The 27,197-nt window shown below is 37.9% G+C and overlaps 1 protein-coding gene across 1 annotated transcript; it reads left to right on the top strand.

Annotated features, from left to right (window-relative positions):
• Nucleotides 1–18,242: 18,242 nt before the first annotated feature.
• LOC109082367 (bromodomain-containing protein 7-like) lies at nucleotides 18,243–26,828 on the top strand. Its single transcript, XM_042755891.1, has 17 exons — nucleotides 18,243–18,611; nucleotides 19,351–19,538; nucleotides 19,635–19,758; nucleotides 19,876–19,933; nucleotides 20,501–20,645; nucleotides 20,858–20,968; nucleotides 21,202–21,386; nucleotides 22,819–22,930; nucleotides 23,026–23,101; nucleotides 23,189–23,296; nucleotides 23,756–23,891; nucleotides 24,069–24,180; nucleotides 24,344–24,400; nucleotides 25,658–25,754; nucleotides 26,025–26,168; nucleotides 26,418–26,561; nucleotides 26,685–26,828. The coding sequence occupies exons 1-17, from the start codon at nucleotides 18,563–18,565 to the stop codon at nucleotides 26,720–26,722; spliced, it is 1,884 nt and encodes a 627-aa protein (XP_042611825.1). The 5' UTR covers nucleotides 18,243–18,562; the 3' UTR covers nucleotides 26,723–26,828.
• The last annotated feature ends 369 nt before the right edge of the window (nucleotides 26,829–27,197 follow it).

Below are 27,197 nucleotides of genomic sequence, written 5' to 3'. Positions count from 1 at the left end.
CTAGAGGCCCCCAGGACGGGCAACCCAGAGAGAGAGGAAGCTGCTTTTTGGGGGATGGTGAAGTCACCTCTCCCTCCCCCAGAGGAGGGCCGGGTGGAGAATCTGGAAATCTCGACGAGAGAGCAGTTTTCTCTATCTATTGGACCAGCCGGCAGCAGCGGGGCGCGGTGTTCGAGAGCGTCAACAAAGGCCCTAGTCACACACCCTCTGCCAACCTGTGGAACCAGGTAAGCGTTGCACCGCACACTCAGACCCCTCTCCGGTCCAGTCACAAGCCGCCTGAGTTGGGCCCCTGCATTCCACCTAGCTGCCCCACTGTGGGTACGGCGGTGGTTCCGTTGGTCCCGCTTGCACGGTTTCTGTTTGAAGGCAGCCAATGCTCCTGTCTTGCGTGTGGAGATCTCAGTCCTACTGGCGAAGGATGCGAAAGAGCCAGTCCCTCCAGCCGATATGAGGAAGGGGTTTTACATCCCTTACTTCATTGTACCCAAGAAAGGTGGTGGGTTATGGCCAATCTTGGACCTTCGGGCTTTGAACCGGGCCCTTCATCAGTAACCATTCAAGATGTTGACGCAGAAATACATCTTCAGGTACGTCCGCCCCCGAGATTGGTTTTGCAGCGATTGACCTGAAGGACGCGTACTTTCATGTGCCAATCCTTCCGCACCACAGCCCCTTTTCTGCGGTTTTGCTTTCGAAGGACGGGGCATATCAGTACAAGGTCCTGCCCTTCAGGGCTGTCCCTTTCTTCACAAAAGTTGTGGAGGCAGCTCTTGTTTCCCTGAGAGAATAGGCTGTTCGCATCCTCAACTATCTTGACGACTGACTTATACTAGCACAGTCTCGGGATCAGTTGAGCGAGCACAGCGGACCTGGTGCTCCGGCACCTCAGCCTGTTGGGTCTTTGGGTCAACTGGGAAAAGAGCAAACTGTCCCCGATGCAGAGGATCTCTTTTCATGGTATGGAGTTGGATTCAGTCGAACAGACAGCATGCCTCACAGAAGAAACGTGCGCAGTCAGTGCTGACCGTGCTTGAATTCATTCAAGGGCAGGACGGCGGTCCCAATGAAACTATTTCAGAGGCTCCTTTTCAGAGGCTCCTGGGGCATATGGCAGCCGCAGTGGCACTTACACCGCTAGGGCTATTGCATATGAGACCGCTTCAGCACTGGCTTCATGGCCGAATCCCGAGGTGGGCATGGAAGCGCTTCACTCACCGGGTCAAAGTTACACCAGCCTGTCACCAAACCTTCACCCAGTGGTCAGATCTTACGTTTCTCCGGGCAGAAGTGCCCCTGGAACAGGTCTCCAGGCATGCTGTGGTTTACACGGATGCCTCACAACTGGCTGGGGGGCCATGTACAATGGGCACGCAGTGTCGGGGGTATTTATGGGCCCCCCTTCTGCACTGGCACATCAATTGGCCTAGAGTTGTTAGCAGTGCACCTTGACTTGAACCGTCTCAAAGGGTGCTTACGAGGCAATCACATGCTGGTCCGAACGGACAACACAGCGACCGTTGTGTACATCTACAGGACCTCCTTCAGGAAGGATAAAGCTTCCGCAGGGTCCCAGTTCTCAAGTGGAATGGGTACGTTTTCCCCAGTGTTATCCAATCTCACTGAGTGGGTAGTGCTTCGACCATGGTAAATGGAACTTCTTGTTGCGAGTCCCAGCCTACACCAAAAAGGGGTGCAGATGGCTCGCACAAGGCGCTGGAAGGGGTAGCATCTATGGCGCTTTTATAGGAATCCAAATTCGTCGGTCATCCGACGTGACGTCGAGAGTGACTGACTGAAAGGGAACGTCTCAGTTACATATGGTAACCATTGTTCCCTGAAGGAGGGAACGGAGACGTCACGTCCCATCGCCACAGCTGTTGTACCACCGCTGAGCGGCCGGGTTACCTGGCTCGGCTCCTCAGCAAAAACCTAGTGTGCGTTGCACCTGCTGCCTTTTTTATGCTCACGCTGTAATCAGCTGCAGCTCAATGCAATAATTGCATGCCAATGTGCATTGGCTCGTTTAGATACTCTACACTCAAAGTAGATTGGTCTATCGAAAATATAACCCAAATACTTCAAACATCCTACATAAATTTAATAAACTTAAACTTCATTGAGCCCAGAACATAATTGTTACTGAGACATTAATAGTCAATTGAATACAGAAATTTGAGAGGCCACATAGCAGTTCATCACAGGGCTTGCAAAAATCATTTTAATCAATCTGTTTTAAGAAGTGTTTTATTAGCATTAAAACCAAGTTTTTTATTTGAATGATCAATCAGAGGATTATTTAATCATGTATTACTTTATCTTTGGAAGGCTTGTGTCTTTTAAACACATTAAAATGCACAAATGCACATTATTTCTTATTTACATGTAATGCAAGGATTCCCAAGGTTTTTTTTTTTTTTTTTTGGTCAGCTGAATCTCTTTTAGTTGGTTTTCAGTTGGTTAATGGGCACATGATGTGCAAATAAACAATTTAAATATTTAAAATTTTAAGTAAGTGTTCTATTTTGATTAATGATATTTTAAAATTATTTATTTTAATTTGAACATTTTTATGATTAATTAATTAGTGGCTATTCATTATACTCACAACCCCCCTGTAGTTCCTTAAAAAAAAAACTGTTTGGAAAACCTTGATGATGTAACGTAATGTTTAATGCACTTTGTGATGTCACTAACAACGAATGGAATATATTTTACTTTTTCTTTGGCATTTTTACAAGAATATCACAATAAAATCAAATTTAAAAAAATGTTATAAAAAAAATAATCTAAAAAATGAAAATATAAACTAAAAGTAGATTATATTACCTGTATATTACTGTAATGTAATGGATTACTAACGCACTACACTTTGTAAGTAATCTATCTAACTCTAAATAAGAAACCACACCAAATATCATTATACTCACACTTGCTTTAACAGAAAAAGAACAATTCCAATTGCATTTCCATAATTTTACAAAAGAGGATAAAAATATATTGTAAATGTGCATAACATTTCAAATAAATATTTAAGACATGAATCCTTGCAGAAATTCATTATCGCAGCCTGTGAAAATGGTCAATTTAATGTAGAATGTTCCTTAAAATGGTTTGCTAAACTGACCTTCAGCAATGTTTATTAGCAAGCATTGTTTTCAGCCACATTCATGAAAACGTCCACTGGTCATTTGCTGTAGCCATATTGTTCGCCTGTTAACACTTGCCAACACTTTTAACCCCGGGAACAATTGGGAATCACTTTTTAAAGGGGTCATATGATGTTGCCAAAAAGAACATTATTTTGTGTATTTGGTGTAATGCAGTGTATGTGGTTTAAGGTTCAAAAAACACATTATTTTTCTTTCTTATCTATGCCCCACCTTTCTGAAACGCATAATTTTTTACAAAGGTCTCATCGTTCTAAAAAGCAAGGTGGTGCTCTGATTGGCTTGCTATCCAGTGTGTTGTGATTGGCTGAATGCCTCAAGCGTGAAGGAAATGTAACGCCTCTTGTCATAATGTGATGCGTGTCACAGTCAGAACACCAATAAAATCCATTGCAAACGAGGCATGTGTTGCATCCAGTGGGGACATAATTACGGATTATAATGACTTATACTGTGTTTTTACGCGTTGTGTTGCATCGCATCGCGTAAACAAAACCATGTCTGCATTTGTGATCAGAGAAATGACAAACAAGCTCTACTCTTCACCAGCAGTTCTCAATTCCAGTCTTCGCGCCCCTCAGCTCTGCATATTTTGCACGTCTATCTTTGTTAACACACCTAATTCAGATACTTAGCTCATTAGAAGTGAGCTCCATGCATGAACTGTGTTCCCATTGACATGGTCCCTACACAGTGTTCATTGCTCCCTACTCGCTGAGCAGAGGAAATCTGTTAAAGTTTACTTCACTTCGGAACATTCATTCATGGATTCGCACTATGCAACATCTTCACACACGGACAAGTGTGACATCATATACCTCTGTAAATAAATACAATTTAAATTCACATCTCGCACACTTCAATGCACTTTGAATGGAACATATACGTTCGCTTCGAACTGGAATCATGGCGGTATATCCTGTGATGTCCACTTCGCAGGGAACTTATGTTCGAATAGAACAAACGCCTGAAGCCATAAGAGAAACATACAAAATGTGCAGAGCGGGGGGTCAAGGGGTGCTGGAAATGAGAACCGCTGCTCTACACTGCTCAAAAACTCGCGTTTAAATCATCAGTGGCGAATCCTTTAAATATGTACTTACAGACTGTGAGTCAGAAGTGCTGGCATTGTAGTCTACTCTCCCAGCATCAGGAAACAGTCCTCCATAAAATGTGCTGCACACATCTGAATATTTGGGTTCTGGAACATTGTTGTAAATATAACTTAAACATTGATTTCTAGTTATGCAAATCTTCCCACATTGTAACGTAGGCATGTGGGGGCGCATGCTTAAACAAGGCGTTTTAGGAGGGCGCGTGGACAAGTCTTAACTTTTATAAAGCATAACTCTTTGGGTTTTGGAGACTTTACTCTTTGCAACTTTACAGATCTTCTTTATTCACCAAGAGCTTGTAACACTCCAAAGAGAAAGGAAAAATTTTAATCGCATCATATGACCCCTTTAAATCGTCAAGTCTACATCTGTAATGACAATAAAAAGCAGTGAAATATTTCATAGCAACAAAAATATAACCTTTTGAGCTTTTTTACAAGTCTGAGCCCTAAACATCTGCTAAAGCCATCGAAGCTCTCAGTCCTTCTCCAACAAAAGGTTTACAGGCAAATCTCTCAAGACAGATGACATTAATCATGTTTTAATCGCTTTTTGTTGGGCTTTGATAATTTCTAGTCATTTAATTAGTCTTGACGCAATTCTACATTACCACTCATGCCCAACAGACTCACCGTCTAGTGACTATGACTTGTCCTGGTAAACATAAGGCAGAACGTGGTCTTGGCTCATTCATAGATAATAAGTGATAATCTTTCATTGGGGATCTGTTAAGCAAATTCAGCCCTTATTTAACGGAATGACTTAACAGATCTAATAAAATAACGACAACCTCTACCCTGTTTAAGCGGCAACTGAATATATCTTGGTGTACCCTGGATCACCTTTCTCTAACGGTAGCTTTTCATAGTGCCATAAAACACATTAAAATATCTGTTTCGTATCAAGCCTTCCATTCTCAACATTTGGCAAGTCACTGAGCAGAGAACACATTTGATCATGCAGTTATAATGGGGTTACGTATCAGAAACTGATCTTTTGGCAGTAGCTTTTGTAGGTTTAACCACTACCCACGTCTGTGAGTCTGAAATAAATCATACAATATGAGGCTATCCATCATGAAATTATATTTCAGCTGGCATCAGTCTTAACCGCACTTCACAGGCAGCGATCCATTCCAAAATAAGTAAACTTGTTGGCACTGAAGTGAGACGGCCCTTAAAATACAGCCTAACCCCGGTGTTTCTGTGAGTCGTGTGTGATGTGCTGTGGACACAGCGATGACATGAGCACTTCATCTGACAGGAAAACAGACAGACTGCAGCTAACTGCTTGCAATGGTTGACTCAATATGTGAAAAGTCCCACTTGCACTGGTTTTAAGCCCCTTTTTTCAATTTAAGTGTCATGGGAAATGCAGGTTTGTGCAAAGTTGCTCTAATAATTCTCAGTAATATAGATTGTATATGATGGAGGATTAATGCAATTTTCACACACACATGACAATGTGCACGTGGGAGTGCGTTTATACAGTAAATAGTCCCTCTGTTCATGGAGCCTTGGGAGCGATGCTGTTTCTAAAGAAACCACAGATCCTATTATTTAATAAATAAATATTGCCCAAAGCTCACGTGCAAGTGAATTCAAAAGCTACTGTGCTTAATAAAATATTAATTGCCTTGCTCAAATTGTCATAATATAATGACAAACATTTTAAATGATTAAATCACTTGTTTAATTAGCAGTAGTGAGTCTCGCTTAATTGTTTATTTAACTTCGATATCAAATTTAGTGGCTTCATAAGGTAATACATTACATCTGTTGTGTGTTTTCGATAAAGCCTATTTTCTTTTTTAATAGCAAACACTGGAGAGACGTGAAGACCGCAGAACATTAAATATGAACCCTTTGTGTAAAGTTTCTGCAATTTCAATACAGCCTTGAAGGACAACGCAGAGCTTGTAAAGCATTTAATTTCTGTTTTATAAGCAGCTTTATTGTGCCTCTCAGCCTCATGCTTCAAATCGCTCTTTAATTAAACTCCAGCTAATTACACAACTCTGGAATGGCTGTTGCTTCTCCCCAGGAATGAGGGGAGTTCCAAGAGCGGCTGTTTCTATAACTGAATGTCAGCTGACACTCAGAGATTCACTGCTGCTTTCTCTGCATTACAGCCAGCGACTGGCTAGTGGCCAGTAACACACAGATTTAGATCAACAGGAGCCGAATGAATTGACCCGACTGTAATTATGTTAGATGAATTTGCTGTAGGGAGTCGATTACTGTGTAATTAACATAAAACACACATACAGTCTGCAAACTAGTAAAGGCCTGAACACTTTTGGACTCCTTCATCTTCAATTCTAATTTAAAACTGGGGTAAAGTCAGATGAGGATAAAGACTGTCTCATAGTTTCAAGATTCAATTTAAAACCACTACAGAAGCTCTGAACTCAGAAGTAAAACTGAATTGATGACAACAAACAGCAAGGTGAAAAGAAAGAAAGAAAGAGTAAAGAATTTATTTAATTATTAAAGCTAACAGCATAATTTTTTTTACACATTTGTAAGAGGGCATAAGAAGCACTTAAATAACACAAATGAAATAAAAACATACAAAAAGGTCAAAAAGAGAAAAACTAAACTATGCTAATCTAACCATTTAACTGCTGCGATCACTTGTCAACTTTACCTGCACATAAAAATTTTACAAAAAACACAAACTTTAACAACTTTTCTTTTTAAACCAGTGCATTTGCTCAATATACTATATACACAGAGTGTATAGGTTTTCCCTTTTATTATGCAAATTTAGTCACAATAATTATTTTATTATTAATATTTTCTTAAATAAACTAATTTCCAGTGTTAATCCAAAGCATGTCACAAACACTGTTGATAGATCTTAAATTTGTCATTTAATCTGCTCTTGGTTTAAATATAAATAGCTTTTTTGGTTTTGTAAAGTTATAATCTGTTAAACTGTATATTTCAAATGCTCGTAAGCTTTAAAACTTGTCACAGAGACTTTGTTTGATCAAGTATACAGGTTTTTTCCCCTATTTCCAAGTTCAAATTTGACTGCTGTCGTAAATGAAAGGCAGTTGAATGAGATGTGCATGTTGCGGGGAGCAGCATGTCATTGTGGTCTACTGGTTTGCTTGAACATATTAGTTGTGCTCATTGATAAAGCAGTCTGGAATGCTTTTCCTGTTTTCCAGTCTGTGACAGTCTTCTCATGCTATGCTCAGGACAACAGCTATGCAGTTTTAGTGATACCTAATATGAAATCTTGTTAAGTGATACCTTTTTTTATATATGATATGCAGCAACAATTTTAGAGGTTCTCCAAGCACCTGGTGATGTGTGGTGTTCACTTATTTAAACAAGTAGGCCTACATGGTCTCTTTTAAGGGAACTGGCTTTTAAAATGTAGCTACGCTCAAAATTCCAAACCATGAAAGCAGAAGAAATGTAGGTGTTTGACAGGCTGCTGTGGGTCCATTCATCTGTCAGATGCTCTGGGGAAATCAGCCCCCCTGTATGCTTCCTGTAGAACGTGGTCTACTTGCCGTTAACAAGTCCCCTGACTCCAGTTGACAGGCAGCCACCCAGGAAAGGTTTAGTAAAGGCAGACAAGTCTCTGCTCTACTGAGTATTGCTCACAAATGCTCCATCTGAACAGGAATCAGAGACAATGGATTGATGGGTGTACACTTATTAAAATGTGATGAAATAATGAACTAAAAAGAGTGATTTAATACTTTATTTAAAAACATTAAGATTAGATTTCTTTATAAACTTCCATTTGTATCTTAATGGATAAATAGAGCAGTTTAATCTTGATCAATCAACATCGACAATCACCAGATTACAGATGTCACATTTCAGACATGCCATGACCTGACAAACACTACAGTTCAAGCCAGCTTTTGAATAATAGCGTGTTTTAAATAAATGATCTTCTTTTTAGCTTTTTAGTCATCAAAGTTTAATAGTTTAAAAAAATATTAAGCAGCACAACTGTTTCCAACACTGATAATGAATCAGTATATTAGAATGATTTCTGAAGGATCATCATGCAGCAAGCCTGGAGTAATGGCTGCTGAAAATTCAGCTTTACCCTCACTGGAATAAATTATATTTTAAAGTATATTAAAATAGAAAACCATTATTTTAAATCGTAATAATATTTCATAATATTGTTGTTGTTTTTTTGATTAAATAAATGCAGCCTTGATCAGTGTAAGAGACTTCTTTAAAATAAAAAAAAATCCATTTTAGTGCTGTCAAACTATTATTCGTGATTAATCACGTACAAAATAAAATTAGTGCTGTCAAACTATTATTCGTGATTAATCACGTCCAAAATAAAAGTTTTTGTTTACATAATATATGTAAACTTTTTATATTTATTATGTGTATATATATATATATATATATATATATATATATATACACACACACATACACTATATATTTTGAAAATATTAACATATATATACCATTTATATTCTTATATTTATATATTATATTGGATGTGATTGGGACCAGGTGATGATGGAGGTGGCTGTGATGGTGTTGATTCCCTGACACTTATATATTATGTACACAAAATCTTTTATTTTGGATGTGATACACTTATATATTATGTACACAAAATCTTTTATTTTGGATGTGATTAATCGTGATTAATCATTTGACAGCACTAATATAAACACCCCACACACACACACACACACACACAATTTAGGCATATATAGATTAAATATAATTAATATATTATATAATAATATAATTGAAATATAATATATAATTAGAAGAAATTAGACATATACTCTCTCTCTCACACACAAACACACACACACACACACACACACACACACACATTTATATATCTATTTTTTTTAATATATATTTATTTTTTTTTTTTTCTTATTTATTTAGCTTTACGTATATAATATGATAACTATTAATTTGGTTTTAAATTGAGAATAGAGTTAAGCTAATGTGTATTATAAAACTTTTGGAATGAAAACATTTGTACACTGATTTTACACACAGATATGTACACACACGTTTAGAGCATGAGACTCACATCAACTGAACTAAAAGACTTTCATGTCTAAGCATGAAACAACATCTTGCACTGCACACACAAATGAAATCCTGGATACTTCATTTATCTGCTAGCGAATTCTTGAAGAAACATCCTATAAGACATGAAATAATGATAGAAAAGCACAACCCCACTGATTTTCCATTTTCTCTCTGTTTTTTTTATCGGAACAGCCAGTGCTTGCTGTGAGAATGATCCCTTTATCTCAGTTTCATTAGTGTGTATGTGTGCGTGCACTGATCTTGGCCGGGACGGCGCGTCGGTTAGACAGTCACTTCCTGGTGTCTGTGATGTTCAGGCAGATTACAGAGATGCTTTGAAGCTTTGGCTCCTCATGTTTCTGGTGACAGAACGAACAGACCCCTGCCTTCTGCTGCTGTACACAGAACCTAGCGGCACACTGACGAAAGGCCGCATGCTGAACCTAAGCTTCTCATCTGCTTTACATGTTCCTTTAGCTCCTGTGAACAATAAAGCCACACCTATTCAATCTCAATCCAGGGACTTTAGAGAGAGGGAAATTACATGCATAATGTGGGATGTCCAACGGAGCTAAAGAGGAAATAATGGCTGGTCAGTAATCAGTCTTAACTGCAGCTATCCGGACTTTGGTGTAGACATTTATCAGAATCTTCCACCTTGTAGCATGGTGTAGGGCTCACCAAGAAACTTGAAAGAAAGACAGAATGACAAAGAAACTCAGTAGACAGACTCAGACCTGGACTAAAAGATGATATTTCATAATCAAGGGTTTGATCATCTGCCCCCTGGGAATAAAGCGGTGCTTTGAGCTATAAGAACTGGAAAATGTCAGTCTGAAAGGTGATGATAACAGCTCACGGACAAACAGATCTGTCCTCAATAGTAAAAATTCATGAAGCAAGCCTTCTGTGTCTTATTTCACGTAAAGGTATTTACTCCACTACTGGGGTAAGATGACTTGGAGCAAGAAGTCCCCCCAGGGTAAACCTATCCCAACTGCCATCTGTTTTTGTTGCATATATAAAATGCATCTGATATCACAAAGTGTCACTCATTTAAAAATACTAAATCCATCATGCAATTGAAATCTATTTTGACACATTAGTTGAACAACTGAATTATGGTAGAATAATCAATTAACAGAATTCCAATCATAGAGATTCATATATAATATGAATGATTCATATCATCACTATACAATTCTACAGAATCAATCATTTAAGTAAGCAATAATATCTTTATTATAACAATGCGCAGCAAAAAAATAAAAATAAAAAAAATGCCTATATTTGAACTAAAGTGATGTCAATAATATCTCCATAAATTGTAATAAATAATTTAAATGATAAAAACACTAGCAACAACATGCCACTAGAAACTTTCTGCCCCAGTTGTGAGGGGCATTTTACACCAGGCATCTCAAATTAACCCTTCACTTCAAAATTACAGCAATAATTTAACTTGACAAATCTAAATATTTAATAATCCCCTATTAACAAACAGACATACAAATCTAATTGACAGATCATTGTTGATAAAATCAAATGACACCCTGCCCCCCCCCCCCCCCCCCCCCCCCCCCCCCCCCCCCCCAAAAAAAAAGATAAAAATAAAATAAAAAAACAAAACAGAAAATTAATTAAACCTTAAAACTATTGAGATGGATATGTTGAGATGAGATCTAGTGGTCAAGAGAAAACAAAGATGGGGATCCAACCTGTTTTTTCCTGAAATCTACAAATTCATAAAAATGATTATTTTTTTTAGAGAAAAAAATTGTAAATTCTACACACTACTCAAACTTGCATTATTATGAAATGTTATTAGCAACGATTCAATCGATCAACCTTCCTCAGGCTTATCTGAGTTTATTTTGGACGATTCATGTGATTTGTGTGTGCAAGGCACTACATTATCATCTTTATTATTATTTTTATTTATTTATTTATTTATTGTGGCATATTTTGTACCAATAAGGACATATGTCTAGGCAGAGAGGCTTGGATGTTGAAGGGAGTCACGTGGTTTGCAACTTTTCCCTTTGAGGGTACTGATTATTTGAGTTAAAAGATTTCAAACAGAATGACAGCGAGCTGCCTTTTTAGTAAGAGCTGCTGGGGTCACAGCTTGCTTTTTCTTCTAATCTGTCTTTTTCTGTTCTCTTTCTTACTTTCTGTCCGTCTCTCCCTGACGCCCTCTACCTCTCTGCCACTTTTTCTGCCTCTCCTGCCCCCCTCTTTACGATAAACACAGCAAGTCGCAGACTGAAGCACACCAGAGCGCTGTGTGTGTTAAAAAAAACGTTTCCCAATGGCAGCATCACAGTTTGTGTGAACTTTTCAAACGTCTCTGAATCTGGTGGAAGACCATCATGGCGCTCCTTGGCTTTGAACGGTTATTCTCCTGTGAATTCTCCTCTCCAAAGGGCCTCTGCGTTCAGAGGCTCACAGAGAAGAAAGGCCTCGAGCGACAGCTATCAGTACCCCCCACCCTACTTTTCTTCATCACACTCACACACACACACACACACACACACACACACACACACACACACACACACACACACACACACACACACACAACCAGTGTGCATCCCCCACAGTGTCTCTCATCAGAAAAGGCTGTTAAAAAGCCTACTACTTCCATTATAAAGAGACCTTAAAAAACAGAATAATACATTAAAGAAGCTTAAACATCAGATATAGCCTGCTACAAAAACAATAAGTAAGCCAAATGAAATATTCATTAGAGTAATTGGATCAGAGAGCAGTGGCATGTGAGAGAGTTACTGGAAATGGATGATGCTGACGATGACAGTGTATCAGATCCATGTGGCAAGTCAAACCTAGAAGTCTATTTGATTTCAGCTTTCATCCTCCATTTTTCCTCCATGTCTAATGCCTAGACTGCTGAAGCCTGTTTACTACTCACGGAGGAGGAAAAACTTCACTGGAATTTCAGAGGACAAGAGATGCTCCTAGTTATAGGCATTTATGGTCGTCACTGATAACTGTAACTTGAGTATAAAATTTGAGATGAGAGAATAAAGCTTTGAGGTCATGATCTTCCTTTCATTGTGGAAAAAAACAGTCCAAAAAGACAATTAAAACAGGTAACACTTTATTTGAAGTCTCCTTTTTACATTACATGTACTATTATAATAACAATAAATTATGCATAATTACATGCAAGTAACCCCAAGCCAAACTCTAACCCTAACTATATAGTAAGTACATTTAGTTAATCAATATTACTCAAGGACACCTTAAAATAAAGTGCAACCTTAAAGTAAATAAAACTGGTAACACTTTATGTCGATGGTCCCTTCTGAGCATTCTGTTAACAATAAGTCATTTTGCAAGTACATGTCAACTTATTCTAACCCTAACCCCACCAGTCTACTAATACTCTATTAACACCAATAAGAATTAGTAAATATGTAGGTGCAGAATTACTTATAGTCAAAAGAATGTGTTAAGGGGACCATCAAAATAAAGTGAAACCAATCATTTTAAATAAAATGTAAAACTAAAAAGAACACACATGCACTACACAGTTTCGATTACCATTTACTTTCACTGTTTTGGGTTGTGGGGAGGGGGGAGGTGTTCATATCATATATGAGATGAACTCATATATGATTAGAAGTCATAAAAAAAAATGTATGTTTAACAAAGAGCCATTGAGCAATCACATATATCAGAACTTCAAACACAGAACTTATACAGAGATCCAGAAATGTTTTAATACCATACCATGCCACTGTGTCTCCTGTGAAAATAAATGTAAAAATAAATTAGTCAGGGAGAGGGAGTCCCCAAACATATACACTGAAAAATGGCAGGTGGCCTCCTTCATCCCTAATGATTTTGCTATCATTAAAACATTATGCAGATTGTACAGTTTTTAATTTCAAATTTCCAGTTTTCATACTAGAATGCTGGCATATGAATAGGAGAAAAGTCTAGTATAGTATTTCATGGCTGCAATGTCCGACTGTCCTTCACAGCTACAGCAGAGAGTCTTTGAACCCACCCTTGGCGCTCTGGTTTGGTTCACTGTGTGTTGGCCAGATAGAAAGATAATCGTTTCCTTTGAGCAGGGAAGGGGATGAGACCAAATATTTCAATGCAGCCCTTGCTGCAGCAAGAGGAAACAGTTACCCATGTTTTTCCATTGGAATGAGACGTTTATGTGTTGCAGGGTTTTTTTGGGGGTTTTTTTTTTTTTTTGTAGATTTTTTATTCTATGAATGTCTCAGTCTTTTATCATGGCTAATTTAAGTCAAATCTGCCATGAGTTTACAGTAGTGCCAAAGGGTTAGTTTACCAAAAAATGAAAATGGTTATTTCAAATCTGTATGATTTTCTTTCTTATGGAAGTGTGAATTGGATGAAAGTGAATGTGGGCAGAGGCTGTCAAGCTCAGAAAAAAAGCACCATAAAAGTGGTCCATATGACTTGTGTTCTATTTCTTCTGAAGACAAATGATTGCACTATGTGAAGAACAGAGTGATGTTCACTGAATCACTGAAAATTTTGACTTTATCCCACACTAGCTCTCAAATAAACTACTGTAGCTGCATGGCATCAAACATTGGACCAGTGGCTCTCAACCTTTTTGATTGCATGAATTGTAGAATTCAATTGTCTACATTATCGAAAAGGGTGTTTGTTATTTCCTTGATCACCGTTTCTGCCCAATTACATTGTTTTAGAGTCTGGAATAACTAGAAAAGAATATATTCATTCTAAAAATGTTTTAAGATATTTTTCCAGATCTAGAAATCACACTTTTAAAATGAAGCTGCACCATGGGGAACCTGTTAATCAATAAATAAGTAAATAAAAGTACTTATTTTAATTCTTTTTTAAATATGTTAAAGTCATCTTGAGGCCCCCTTGGAAGTTTGCTGAGGCCCCCTAGTGGGTCCTCGTAAAGAAGCACTTTATCAGGACTGAAGCCAATGACAACCAGTGGCATTTGCTGTTAAATAATGTAACACATTTTTGTAGTACATTCAACTTCTGTTGTACATTTTTATAATTATGGTGAAGGAAAAGAGTAGAAAATAAAGTAAATAATGATTTAAATTTTAGTCTGTGTCTTGAAAAGGCTTTCCTATAGCTCCAACGATATAATTTGGCGCTAACAATGCCAAAGTCATGGGTTCGATTTCCAGTAAATGCATTAAGTGAAAGTGACGTGACATACAGCCAAGTATGGTGACCCATACTATTTAGAATTCGTGCTCTGCATTTAACCCATCCAAAGTGCACACACACAGCAGTGAACACACACACTCCGTGAACACACACCCGGAGCAGTGGGCAGCCATTTATGCTGTGGCGCCCGGGGAGCAGTTGGGGGTTCGGTGCCTTGCTCAAGGACACCTCAGTCGTGGTATTGCCGGCCCGAGACTCGAACACACAACCTTAAGGTTAGGAGTCAAACTATCTAACCACTAGGCCGAAACTTTCCCCAAATTATTAACTCATGATGCCAAATGTGTCAAACTAACTGAAGTTACATTTACTTTCATTTAATAGAAAATATGCCTTTTTTCCTTCAAAGTTTCCCATTTTGTGTTCCGCAGAACAAAAAAAGTCATACAGATTTGAGTAAATGATAATCATATATTGATAACAATCCAATTCTACTAGCACCAAATCCTATATACTGTATGAGCCAAGGTGAAAGAGTCTAGCAAGTCTCAGTTAAATGGTGGCACTCTATGAACATGCTTATTTAGCCTTATTGTTACCACTGCAACTTATTGTGCAGCGCAATGTATTAAAAAATTAAAGCACAAAATTAATACACAATATTGATATGACCCACCTTTTCACTAAAGTTATTCATTATTAAAATGTTATGTTTTTATGGCTACTAATAATAATATAAGCTAATAACAGGTCTGTGTACAGAAATATATTAGTATATAAAAACAAAATTTATAGTGATAAACAGTTAGTAGAAATAAGTAAAAATGAAAAAGTTTGCTATAGGAGAATACTATATGGAAGCCTGCAAAGCAGATTTTAGTAGAAATATGCAGGCAGTTGGCATGGATACAGTGCATTACAATATATTAATACTGTATTAACATTAGACACTAAGACTGATGTAGGGGAGGAAATAAAATTTTTGTTCACAGCTTGGGTATGGAATGTAGTATTGCTGTAATGAATCTCTCTGAAAGTTTAATCCACTATCATTTGATTGGGAACGAGTTAAAGATAGCTTCTGCTGGAGCAGAGTCCCAAGTTTGAGAGCCAAGGTAAACTAAGTCTTCACTGAGTAGAGCTCTAAGATTTCATGTCAGCAGAGATGGATAATGCACCTCGGGTGCACCTGATGAAGGAGTCTGTCTCTATGCGGGCTTAAGAGTACCAGACACAGCCAGTTACCGTCCTAAGCAGAACCAGAACCCTAGCTTTAACCTGCCATGCTAAAACAAATCGCTATAAATCTAAAGCCAAGCCGAGCAGACCCACAGTTACCTCAGGCTGGACATCAAGACTTCAAAGAACACCTGGCCAAGAATCCTAGAAATCCGTCTGAGGCAATTCCAGATTTTATTCCGTTCTCTTATGGAACATGTCCAACATACAAAATTAGGAGTCACCCCCCAAAAAAAAAAAATCTTTTAGCAGATATTTGGAAAATACACATCTACATGGAAAGTAGAAAGCAAATGCTGAATCATGTAAATATATTTGAACAAGTCAAATGAGTCACAGAAGCAGTTCTTAAGAAACCAGCTGAGTAAACAGAGCAAATGGGTTTCACAGTTCAGGGATTTTTGCGAGATGATTGCGTATATTCTAATGTGTGAGTGTAAATGATACATAATTGTGCCATGTCATCCTTCTGGGTCCCTTTCATTTCCAGAGTGGAGTGAAAATCAAGACCAGCTCTGTGTTAGATATTAATGGTAAAATGAATCACCAGAACAAATGTGATGATTGTCCCCATGGGTTTGTGGATGCTTTGATGAGAAATGCATTCAAGGGACGGTTTCCAAAAGACTTTGAAAGTCATTGGCTTGTTGAAGTAAGTGAAACCGACCCACCTCATTGTGCTCCTTTGCTTTTGGATCCAACTCTTCAGAGTATGGCCAATATGGTGGCCAGATTCCATTAGTTTTTGAGCCACAAATGTAGCACAAGAGAGCAGGGCTCCATGGTATCACTGCATGTTCATAAATCCTGGAATATAATTCAAGGAATTAAGACCATTTCTGTTTTTATAGAACAACCTGCAGATATGAGAGGATGACTCAGTTATTTTAGTATTTTGTTATGTGCTTTTGTCATTTTATTATTTTGTCATTCTATCTGTATAGATTTTTATTGTTACTAATTATAGCACTTCAACTTATTTTATTTCAGTTAGCTGGCAAGGCAATATTTTTGTAAGTTTTTTTTCCAGGAAAAATGTATATTTTAATTTTAACTATGAAGACAATTTTTAATGAAAACAATTTGTAATAGTTTTAGTTTACAATAATAACATTGGTAGGATAGAATGATAATTTCTTCACACAGTCTTTTGTTTTAGTTACACAATGCACACTTTATAGGACAAGCGAATGGAACATACGTGCCATGGCTTAAAAAGTAGGTCTGATTACATGACAGGATTTATTTCTAACAATGATTGCTGTAATATTACTTCTAATAGTTATTCAAATGGTGCAAAGCAAGCATAGAGCCAGTGTGAAATGGCATTACAAAAAGTATGTGATGCAAAAGAAGATTAAGTCCAACATGTCTATTCAAACAGGGATAGCTTCCCTCAGGTTTAAGGCCTGTTGCAAATAGATACAGCACAGCTTAAATGGCCATTAAGCCAGTGTGTGTGTGTAAGTGAGAGTGTGTGGCTTTATATGAGAGATAAGAGCAAAGGCTACAGTATATGAGACGGTTTGAGATGAGTTAAATCACATCACAGACTGCCTGAAGAACAGCCTGAGGGTGTAACAGTTTAGAGATAATGGCAGCTTTTAGAAAGCCTATGCCATACCAGAGAAGTATAGATTGAAGGGTCATGGGTCATTTTATACATAATAAGCAGATCTGAATAAAGTTAGTGTTCAAATATGTCAGCTAAAAGTGAATATAAATGGCTACATTAAGTAAACTAAAAATGGAGCACTTTTTTTTTTATCATATATGACTTTTTTGTAATCCAGATAAATACTCTGCAGTGTGCACTGTTCAGTTTAATACATAGGCCTAAACTATATCATGAACTGGCACTCAACAAAGACCATAATAGGTATTTTGCTGTCCTGGATGCATTTATGTTTACTTACTTAACTACAAACATAATTCAAACGTCAACACCCAGTAGCCTACTGGCTTTGGAAATGGAAGGAATGTACACAGTGAATGTAAGCATGTACTATAATACAAGTTGTGTTATAATTGGTAAAATAGAGCAGTGCAGTTTATGTGCATTTGTTCTCTGCATTTCCTGCATGTAATTCAGATGAAAAAAACAATGAGTAAGATATAGTTATTTGAGTCGTAATGTTTTGGTATTGGGACTTTCCAGAAATCAATGCATAATCTGCCACAAAAAGACATGACTAACAAACACACATAGTGACTTGTCCACACTAAATCTCTGACTATGATGCCTCGTGTGCTACTGTGGTACATTATGTAAAACTGTTAAGCTCGTTTTGTTTATTGCTCTTTATAATTAAATTATAATGGAGCAACACTCTGATATCAAGATGTCCCTGCTCTATATCAGCTGTCACACAGAATTAAAAAGTCTTGGAGTTTTGCATTGTGGGACGCGGATATTCTGAATGCTTAACAATGGTGCCTCTTAGTGGTATTAAGTAGCTAGTATTTCGACGGCTTTTTTCCTTTGTTTTATACATATACACATTTACTGTATTAATCATCACGTTGTTAACATGTAATACCAGACAGCTACTCATTCACTGACAGCATAAGTCCGAGTAGTTAAATTTGAACTCTGTCGTATTATATTTAACTATTCATTGAGCTGCAGTCGGAGACAAATGAAGACAAACTAATTTCATGGCGTGTTGACTGTAGTTCACACCGCCGAGCCCTAGGCGCCGCTGTTTGAATCCTGTAGCTCCGCAGAAGGCGCTCTGAAGTCTTTACCGACACAAAACAAAGAGCAGACTGGTCAAGCGCTGACCCGACTGAATCGCCAGCTTTACTTTCAATCATGGGCAAAAAGCACAAGAAACACAAATCAGAGAAGCACACACACGACGGTAGGTCACTCACGATTTATTCATCATGCTGGAGAATATCTGACTAGCGTTATAGACCGAAAGCCTGCTTTCAGGTAGCGTTACATTATAAACTCAGATGAGCTTGTGATGCTGTACTCGGACTGATGCTGTCAGTGAATGAGTAGCAGTCTGGTATTACATGTGTACAACTTGATGTTAATACAGCGAATGTTCCGAGTGTAGCCGGTTTATATAGACTAATGTAATATGTGATTACTCACTCGATTTATTTGAAGGCTAACAAGCTGGCTAACGTTTGTTTTTTGTTTTGGAAAACAAGCAGCTGTTGCTTAATAAAACATCAGATTAATAAAGTCAGCATCGGAATTAGTTTTAGGTTCTTTTCCATAAATGTCTTAAATGTAATTCCAACTAGAACCAGATGAAAATACATTGAGCATCACGAATTGAAATAAACAATAATAATCAAACAATTATTTTGTGGGTTTTAAAGAGAGGATATTTTAAACTCTGATGCATACAAGAGTACTGAGAAGAGTAGTTCCCCTCAAAAGAGGCAATTATGTGTTAGTGCTAATAAGGTTTCCTAGTTAGGTTTTGTAAAAAAAGCAAGAAAAAGAGACACAGGATATACCAGGAGTTCAAATCAGATTCCGTTTATAAATTTTGGTAATGAATGGGACAGTATTACAATATATTATTGTATTAAATTTAATTATTGACATTAGGCAACTCAGTTGTGTGTCTGGCCTTTCAGGACGTCCACTGAAGCTGGTGTTGAAAGTGGCTGGGAATGAGGTCACCACAGGCAGCCCTAGCCTCGAGAGCGTTTACGACGACTCTGTAGATTACGACAAACACAAAGACAAGAAAAAGAAGAAGAAAAAGAAGGACGAGAAGGACAGAGCCAGTCCTCCAGTGTCACCGGTTGACAAAAAGAAAAAGGTGAGATATGAATGAATACTGTGTTTTTGTGCTTTACTTTTTTTCTGTTTACTTGCTAACTACATCCTGATCTATGTTACGTGTTACGTTTTATAGATCACCAAAAAAAGGAAGGTCCCAGACTCTGTGCATCCAGACTGGGATGAGCAGAGCAGAACTCCTGCTCGCTCCGATGTTTCCCAGGACAAGCCCCTCACCCCCTCACTCGCCAGAATGGAAGGTAGAGCTGTGCACCCTTCCATGGTTTACAGTTGATCTGCGTTAATGATGTTGTTTTGAGGGACTGCGTGCTTGTGCCGATTATCTGTTGATTATTATGACTTTTGTAATTCCTCAGAAAAAGAGCAGACGCCTCTACAGGAAGCTCTGAGTCAGCTCATCCGGCAACTCCAGAGGTAGAACATTGCTAACCTGTGCACAATCTATTTAGACAACAAATATTTTGATTTTTTTTTTTAAATAAGTCTCTTATATCAAAAACACTATAAAAACTATTATGTATTTTTTTTTTTTTTTTTTTAAAATATAATTCTTTATGGCAAAGCTAAATTTTCAGCAGCCATTACTCCAGTCTCCTTTTTTTTTTGTGTGTGGAAAACATGATACTTTTTTAAAAAAATTGTGGTGAATAAAAAGTTTAAAAGAAAAAAAGTTTAAAAGAACAGCATTTTTATTTGAAATATAAATAATTTGTAACATTATGCACATTTACTGTTACTTTGATGAATTAATCCTAGATTAATAGAAGTATTATAAAACAAGTTTAAAAAAAACTTTTGAATGCCCGTGTATAGGCTATAACTTTGAAACTATTCTCTAACACAGATGACCTGCAAAAGCAGTCTTTATCTGAGTGCCTTATCCTCCTGTGTTGTGGGTCTTATACTGGGGCTTATGATCATAATCCTGTCTATAGTTACTGCGAATGAAAGCCAAACACTGTTGGCTGCTGTTTATTGCAGGAAGGACCCAAGTGCATTCTTCTCATTTCCTGTGACAGACCTGATTGCTCCAGGGTACTCTCTCATTATAAAGAGACCCATGGACTTCAGCACTATGAAGGAGAAAGTGAAGAAGGAGCAATTCCAGTCACTTGAGGAGCTCAAGGTAATATGATCATCACAGCTGTTAGTTTCCAGGACACAGACTGGCACTAAGCAGTTGAATGATTGAATATTCCAGCTGCTTTAATTTGCAGAGGGTAGAAGATTTGAATTAGTTGTAGAACATTTGAATATTGATGAAGGTCATTTAGATGAAAAATATATCTTGTTCATTTTGACAAAATACTTGACTATTCTGTACTATTCTCCCCACAGCTGGATTTCAAAGTGATGTGTGAGAATGCTATGATCTACAACAAACCAGAGACGATTTACTACAAAGCTGCAAAGAAACTCCTGCACTCTGGAATGAAGATCTTGAGCACGGTGAGTTGGAAAAACAACTGAACAATTGTATCGGAACATGTATTAGATTTAGAAAGTGTTATGTAGGTATGGTTTGTGTTTTTACAGCAGAGGGCACTGGTGTACAATATGTTCCTATTACTAGTGTCGTTGGAATAAAGTTTTACCTCTTCACTTAGACCCATTCAAATCCATCAAACGAGCAAAGTTGGTAATCTTGCACATGTGGAAGTTAACTATGTGTGTCCTCTTAGGAGAGACTGGACAGTTTAAAACAGAGCATAGAGTTCATGGCTGGCCTGCAGACATCCAGCAGTCATTCAGCAGAGGATGGAGAGGATGAGGGCGGGACATCAGACGCTGCCAAAGAGAACTCATCTGTTATGGACACAAGTGACAACTCCCAGTCACCCCGTGTCGGGAATAAAGATACGCCAAGGTATGAATAATGATTCCGTTTATTTAGCTTATTATCTAGGACTAGTTTGTCTAGAACAGGTGCGGCCAAACTTGTTCAATGAGGGCCTCTGACCTGCAAAGTTTAGCTCCAAGCCTAATTGAACACACCTGAACCAGCTAATCAAGACCTTCAGATTCTCTAGAAACTTCCAGGCAAGTGTGTTGGAGCTAAAATACATTGCACATTATTTGGTTTTATTTAATATTTGGTGTGATCAGGCCTTAATCCTTCCTTATCATCAAAGGTCACCTGAGTTGAGGGTTTGGAGAAATTTCCTTCCAGTTGGCAGGTTCCTTTTTTTTTTTTTACTTGAACATAAGGCATAGTTTAAGAATGAGAGTCTGCTGTGACATGAACAAATTAAAGACACCACCTCTTTTTCTCTATGTGGAAATGCATATCTGAAATATTCCCTGCATATGGACATCAAAACAGAGATATATATGAGAAACAAAATCATATTGGGTTGTCTTCATATTTTGATGGGTGGAGACCGGATCAGTATCTGATGCTGCAAGAGACTGTGCTCTATGATTTCTAAAGGATAATATGACATTGAAAAGTAATAGCTGCTGAAAATTGAGCTTTTTCACAGAAATAAACTATTTTTAAAAATATTTAAATAGAAAAGTTATTACAGTATTTCAAAATATTACTGTTTTACTATATTTTTAATCAATTAAATGCTGCAGTGGTGAAAAAAAGGAAATTGTAGGAAACAACAACAACAAAAAAGAAGATCAAGTTAAAAATTAATTCTAGAGCCTTATCTTGGATATTAATTAGCTGCCATTTATCATGGTAGCCTGCCTGGAAAAAGGAGTGTGACTGTACTTAAATGTTAGTAAAATTATTCAAATGAATTATCAAATGCTTCCTTTCACCATTTGTTGGGTGTTTTCTAAAAGTGCGGCAATTCACAATGGCTTTGTAACTGCATTCAGGGCTTCTGCTGCTGTATTCAAGGCAGTGGGACATTCCAGGATGTTGCCGGGGTGTTTGTTGGCTTTCTCTGTTTTACTCTCTCTTTTTGTTGCTTGCCAGTGCCTACGTAAATCGGCTTGGCTGCTGCAGTGACCAAGAGTCTTGGAATGCTTAAACATGTTGTGACTTGTAGGCCATCTGTAGCGCACGAGCTACAGGCTCTTTAAACACACACACACACACACACACACTTTGTAGCTTTTCAGGGAGGATGAATCCTCTTCCTGCACACTACTCCACTGGGCCGGGTAGCAGCTCGAGAACAGACCACACATTGATCTATTATGACATTACTTTTTATAATTTATCCAATCGCTGCTCTGACTGCAGATTTAATTATAGACTTGGAATTCATTGCAGAAATGATTTGGCTTATATGAAGGGGTATATGTCCAGAATTGCATGAATGCTTGCATTGTTTGTGTAGCAGGGACAGTAAAGATGATGCTAAGAGCCAAGCAGAGAAAGACCTGGAGGAGATCAAAAAGATCGTTGAGGATTCTGGAGGGAAACTCTCAAACAGAAGCCTGCAGTGTGAGGTAAGAGTACAAGACCAGATAGGATGAATCGTGTTTTTGTACATCCCTCAAATGAAGGGTCACTTTTCTTTGGGGTTGTTTTTTTTTATGAGCAGCTGGAGTTTGAGAGGAGGAAGTCTGATGGTTTAACTACTCTGGGCATTCTGAACCCCGCCGACCTGAGCGCTGGAGGTTTGTGACAATACGAGTTCAAGAAAACAAGCAAATGTTCGACATGTGTACAATACAAGTGTACACTTCATCATGTTTCCATGTTAGATCCAGGATACTGCCCAGTCAAATTGGGCATGATGGGAGGTAGACTGCAGACTGGAATCAACACCCTTCAGGGTTTCAAAGAGGACAAGAGAAACATGGTCACTCCAGGTAATATATATTAACTCTCCATTTATTTTCTCACTTCTGTGTATCAATCTCAACCGCTCTGTTAAACCAGTACTCATATTCATTTTCCTGGAAAAACAACTTCATGGAAAAACTGTCTCTCTCTTCTGTGGCCTTACCTTCAGTCATGTGGAGAAGATCACGGGAGCGCTGCCTTATAATCTCTGTTTGAAAACCCATAGTTCAACTGCCAGAGGAATGTAATATTATGTGCCAGAAAAATCCAATTGTTTCTGCAGTCAATAGAAGAGATCACTGCTGAATCAGTGTTTTCATCTGTACTTTTTATATGTTAGTTATCTGTGGTGCTTCTTATTTTCATTTTTTTATATTTTAACCCTGAGTATTAGACTTCTGAGTGCCATTTGTTCCACACCACGCTACTGAAGTTCATTGAATCTGTAAAAGTCCCCACATGCCCCCCTCTCTCTCTCTCTGCAGTTTCCTATATGAATTACTGCCCATTCAGCTCATATGCACCTACATATGACTCCAGTTTTGCCAATATCAGCAAAGAGGACTCTGATCTCATTTACTCCTTCTATGGAGAGGACAACAGTCAGCCAGAATCTGAAAGGTGTGTGTGTATAGAATCAGCCATATAATGAAATATATCCATTGATCGGTTTTAGATGACTAAGCCGCATGCATTTGTCTTGTTTTGTAAACCTCTCAAACAATAAAGCCCTGATTCACACCCTTCCACCGTTCCCCTTGTGTTCCACAAATGTAGTTTGGATGTGTTTATTTGTAGCATTGCAGATTACCTGGCCAAATCTGAGGAACACATGAGCAGGTTGGCAGATAATGTCTTGGACGCTTTGACAAGTGGGGAGCACTCAAGACAGCTGAAAGAGACAGAAACTGTAAGAAACCTCACTACATACTTATTCATCTGCATGGCCAAATGAATGCATGATATATCACTTCAATTCTATACTGCATAATATCTGTTTTGAACTCTTTTCAACTGAGCAGCTTACTCTTGATTATTTCTGGGCTTGATAGGATGATTTTTGTTCTTCTCAGGATAATCTGCCCATGGAGGAGCCTGCAGAGAAAGTAGACACAACAGATGATGCTGAGGTAAAATGCTCTCATGTCCTCAGATAATAACATTTCAAATGTCTCTAAGTGCATACTAGTGTATAGCTCACTCGAATGGAAGTAAAGACACAAACCTGCTATTTAAAGGCAGCGTTAGAACCGCAGGCTCTCTGGTCTGCAGCAGCTGTATCAACACCAACCAACTTTCACACTAATGGAAAGAATATTTGCCCAGACACACACAAACACACTCCCCCTGTCAGTTTTGACTTCCTCTTTCACTCACACTAATCTGTTGTGTGTGAGGGTGCCATAGACATAGAGGAAAGGTAAGCATGAGTCGTCTATGAACATACTGTAGTATTAGTCTGTGTGTGGAAGGCCGTCTTTGACAGTGGTTCTGCTAGCATACCTTAGCAGGGTGGTGCTACTATTCAACACTTGTTTTTAGCAGTCCAAATTTCACATATAGCATAGGGTTAAAACTATGTATTATACACTAGCCAAGACAACTAGGTTGAAGTAAGAACGATGGATTTTATCTTGTGATTCCCAACGAGATGTTCCATATGTGACCCTGGATCACAAAACCATTCTAAAGTCTCTGGGGTATATTTGTAGCAATAGCCAACAATACATTGTATGGGTCAAAATTATCCATTTTTCCTTTATGCCAAAAGTCATTAGGATATTAAGTAAACATCATGTTCCATGAAGATATTTTGTAAATGCCCTACCGCAAATATATCAAAACTTAATTTTTTATTAGTATTATGCATTGCTAAGGACTTCATTTGGACAACTTTAAAGGTGATTTAGAATTTAATTTTTTTTGCACCCTCAAATTCCAATTTTCAAATAGATTTTCAGCCAAATATTGTCCTATCATAACAAACCATACATCAATGGAAAGCTTGTTTATTCAGATGTATACATCTCAATTTCAAATTGATTGTGCTTTGTAAAATCTACGGAATGCAGATTAACAAATAATACGGCGGTCAGTACATTAAAAAAACTTATTGTGAATAAAGCCATTTTATTTATTTTGTATTTGATTTGTCAAGTGAACAATAATAAATTCTGTGTGTAACAGATGCAAATTCACTGTAATATAACTCACAATAGTAAAATCAGCTTCCATGCACTTGATGGACTTCTCTGTGCAACAATAAACATACAGATACAATACCATTCAAAAGTTCAAAAGAAAATAAATTGGAACTTTGGTCAAAAATGACACTAGCATCTATGATGTTCAGTCCATGCCCTCCTCTTCATGCTTGGTCTGTGTAGGTTGTTGTGTCAGAGTCCAGCAGTGGTGAAAGTGTGACGGCTCTTGGTTCTCTGGGTTTGAATCCTGACCTGCTTCCTGAGAACTTCGACTCAGAAGGTAAAATCCCATTATTAAAATGTTTAGTTTGAAATATGGATCATAAATCTTGTAGACATTTTTTTGTTATTATTATTATTATTTTTTTTTTCAGTTTATTAATGAACTATTTTCTGGAGACACATTCTTCATGTGTATTATGCTGAATTCATAATGATCCTCCTCTCTCAGCAGTGGAATGGAACGTGTCACATCAATAACACGTGAACCCCTTTCCCACCTATTATACAGACTGATTTATCACAGTGAAATTTCCTCTTCCTCCATTAGAAGCAGAGCATTTCCAGCAGAAGCTGGATGAGACGACAGTGTTGCTGAGGGAGCTGCAGAAGGTTCAGAAAGAGAGACTGAGCGCTAAACAGCCACCAAACATCATCTGCCTACTGTCTCCTACTGCTAAAGAGCTGCAGCTTGGTACGCACACACACAAACAAACAAACACAAAAGATGACCTGTGATGACCGGTTCACTCCTCTCACTTTTTCAGATACTAGACAAACACTTACTGGAAGGGATGTTTTTTTTTTTCCTGCCTCATGAGTTTTTATTTTTTTCTTTACTCAAGAAGTTTTAGTGAGTCAGTATTGTTGCAGATCTGTGGGTTTCAGCAGCAGGTGAAAAGCAGATTTTGATAACTTCTAACTCCCACCATCCTTCTTGCAGCGGAGAAAGTTACGGGTAACCTGGCCCAGCTGACCAGTCAGGTGACCCCTGGTGACGTGTGCAGTTTGTACGGTATCAGAAAGGCCATGGGGATCTCGCTACCTAACCATACTGCACAGGATTCGTTCATACACCTGACCACAGGTAACAGTAAGCACAAGAAATATTTAGGACATTGGGCTTGGTCTTTTATGAGTTTTGTTTATGAAGTAACTGTTATGACTTAGGAAACTTTTTATCTAAATGAATGTGTTTTCTGTGTTTCAGTGGGAGATATAACTGAACCCATGGAGGGAGTGTGTTGAGATCCTCCATCACTGCAGTCTATCAGTTCTGCTTCTTCCCTGTCATCCCTCAATGGTGCTGTTTCTAATTTACTTTTCTGTTTCATTAAATAAGCATCTTTTTTAAGCATTTTGTGTTTCCATTCTTAAGTTTAAAAAGCGAGTAATATAGCAATAAACAGTTCATTTTAAAGGGATAGTTCACTCAAAAATGAAAATTGACATAATTTGGCACACAAACAAAGATATTTTCTCATAATTTTTTGTCTTTCCACTGAAAGTCCACACAACCAAAACTTAACCACTTCAAAAAAAAAAAAGAAAAAAAAAGAAAGAAAAGATGCTGCGAGAGTTAATTCGCATGAACTGAATTCACTCGTCTTCACAAGAGCACATTTAGTAAAGGATTTTAAGAAGCACATACATAAAGCTTTTCAAATATAGCAAATGGAAGCTCATGTGCTTGTGAGCACAAACCTCATTTGTTCTTGTGCAT

Source organism: Cyprinus carpio, unplaced genomic scaffold, assembly GCF_018340385.1.
Source record: "Cyprinus carpio isolate SPL01 unplaced genomic scaffold, ASM1834038v1 S000006753, whole genome shotgun sequence".
NCBI classification, from domain to species: Eukaryota; Metazoa; Chordata; class Actinopteri; order Cypriniformes; family Cyprinidae; genus Cyprinus; species Cyprinus carpio.
This window is presented reverse-complemented; position numbering and strand designations above follow the sequence as displayed.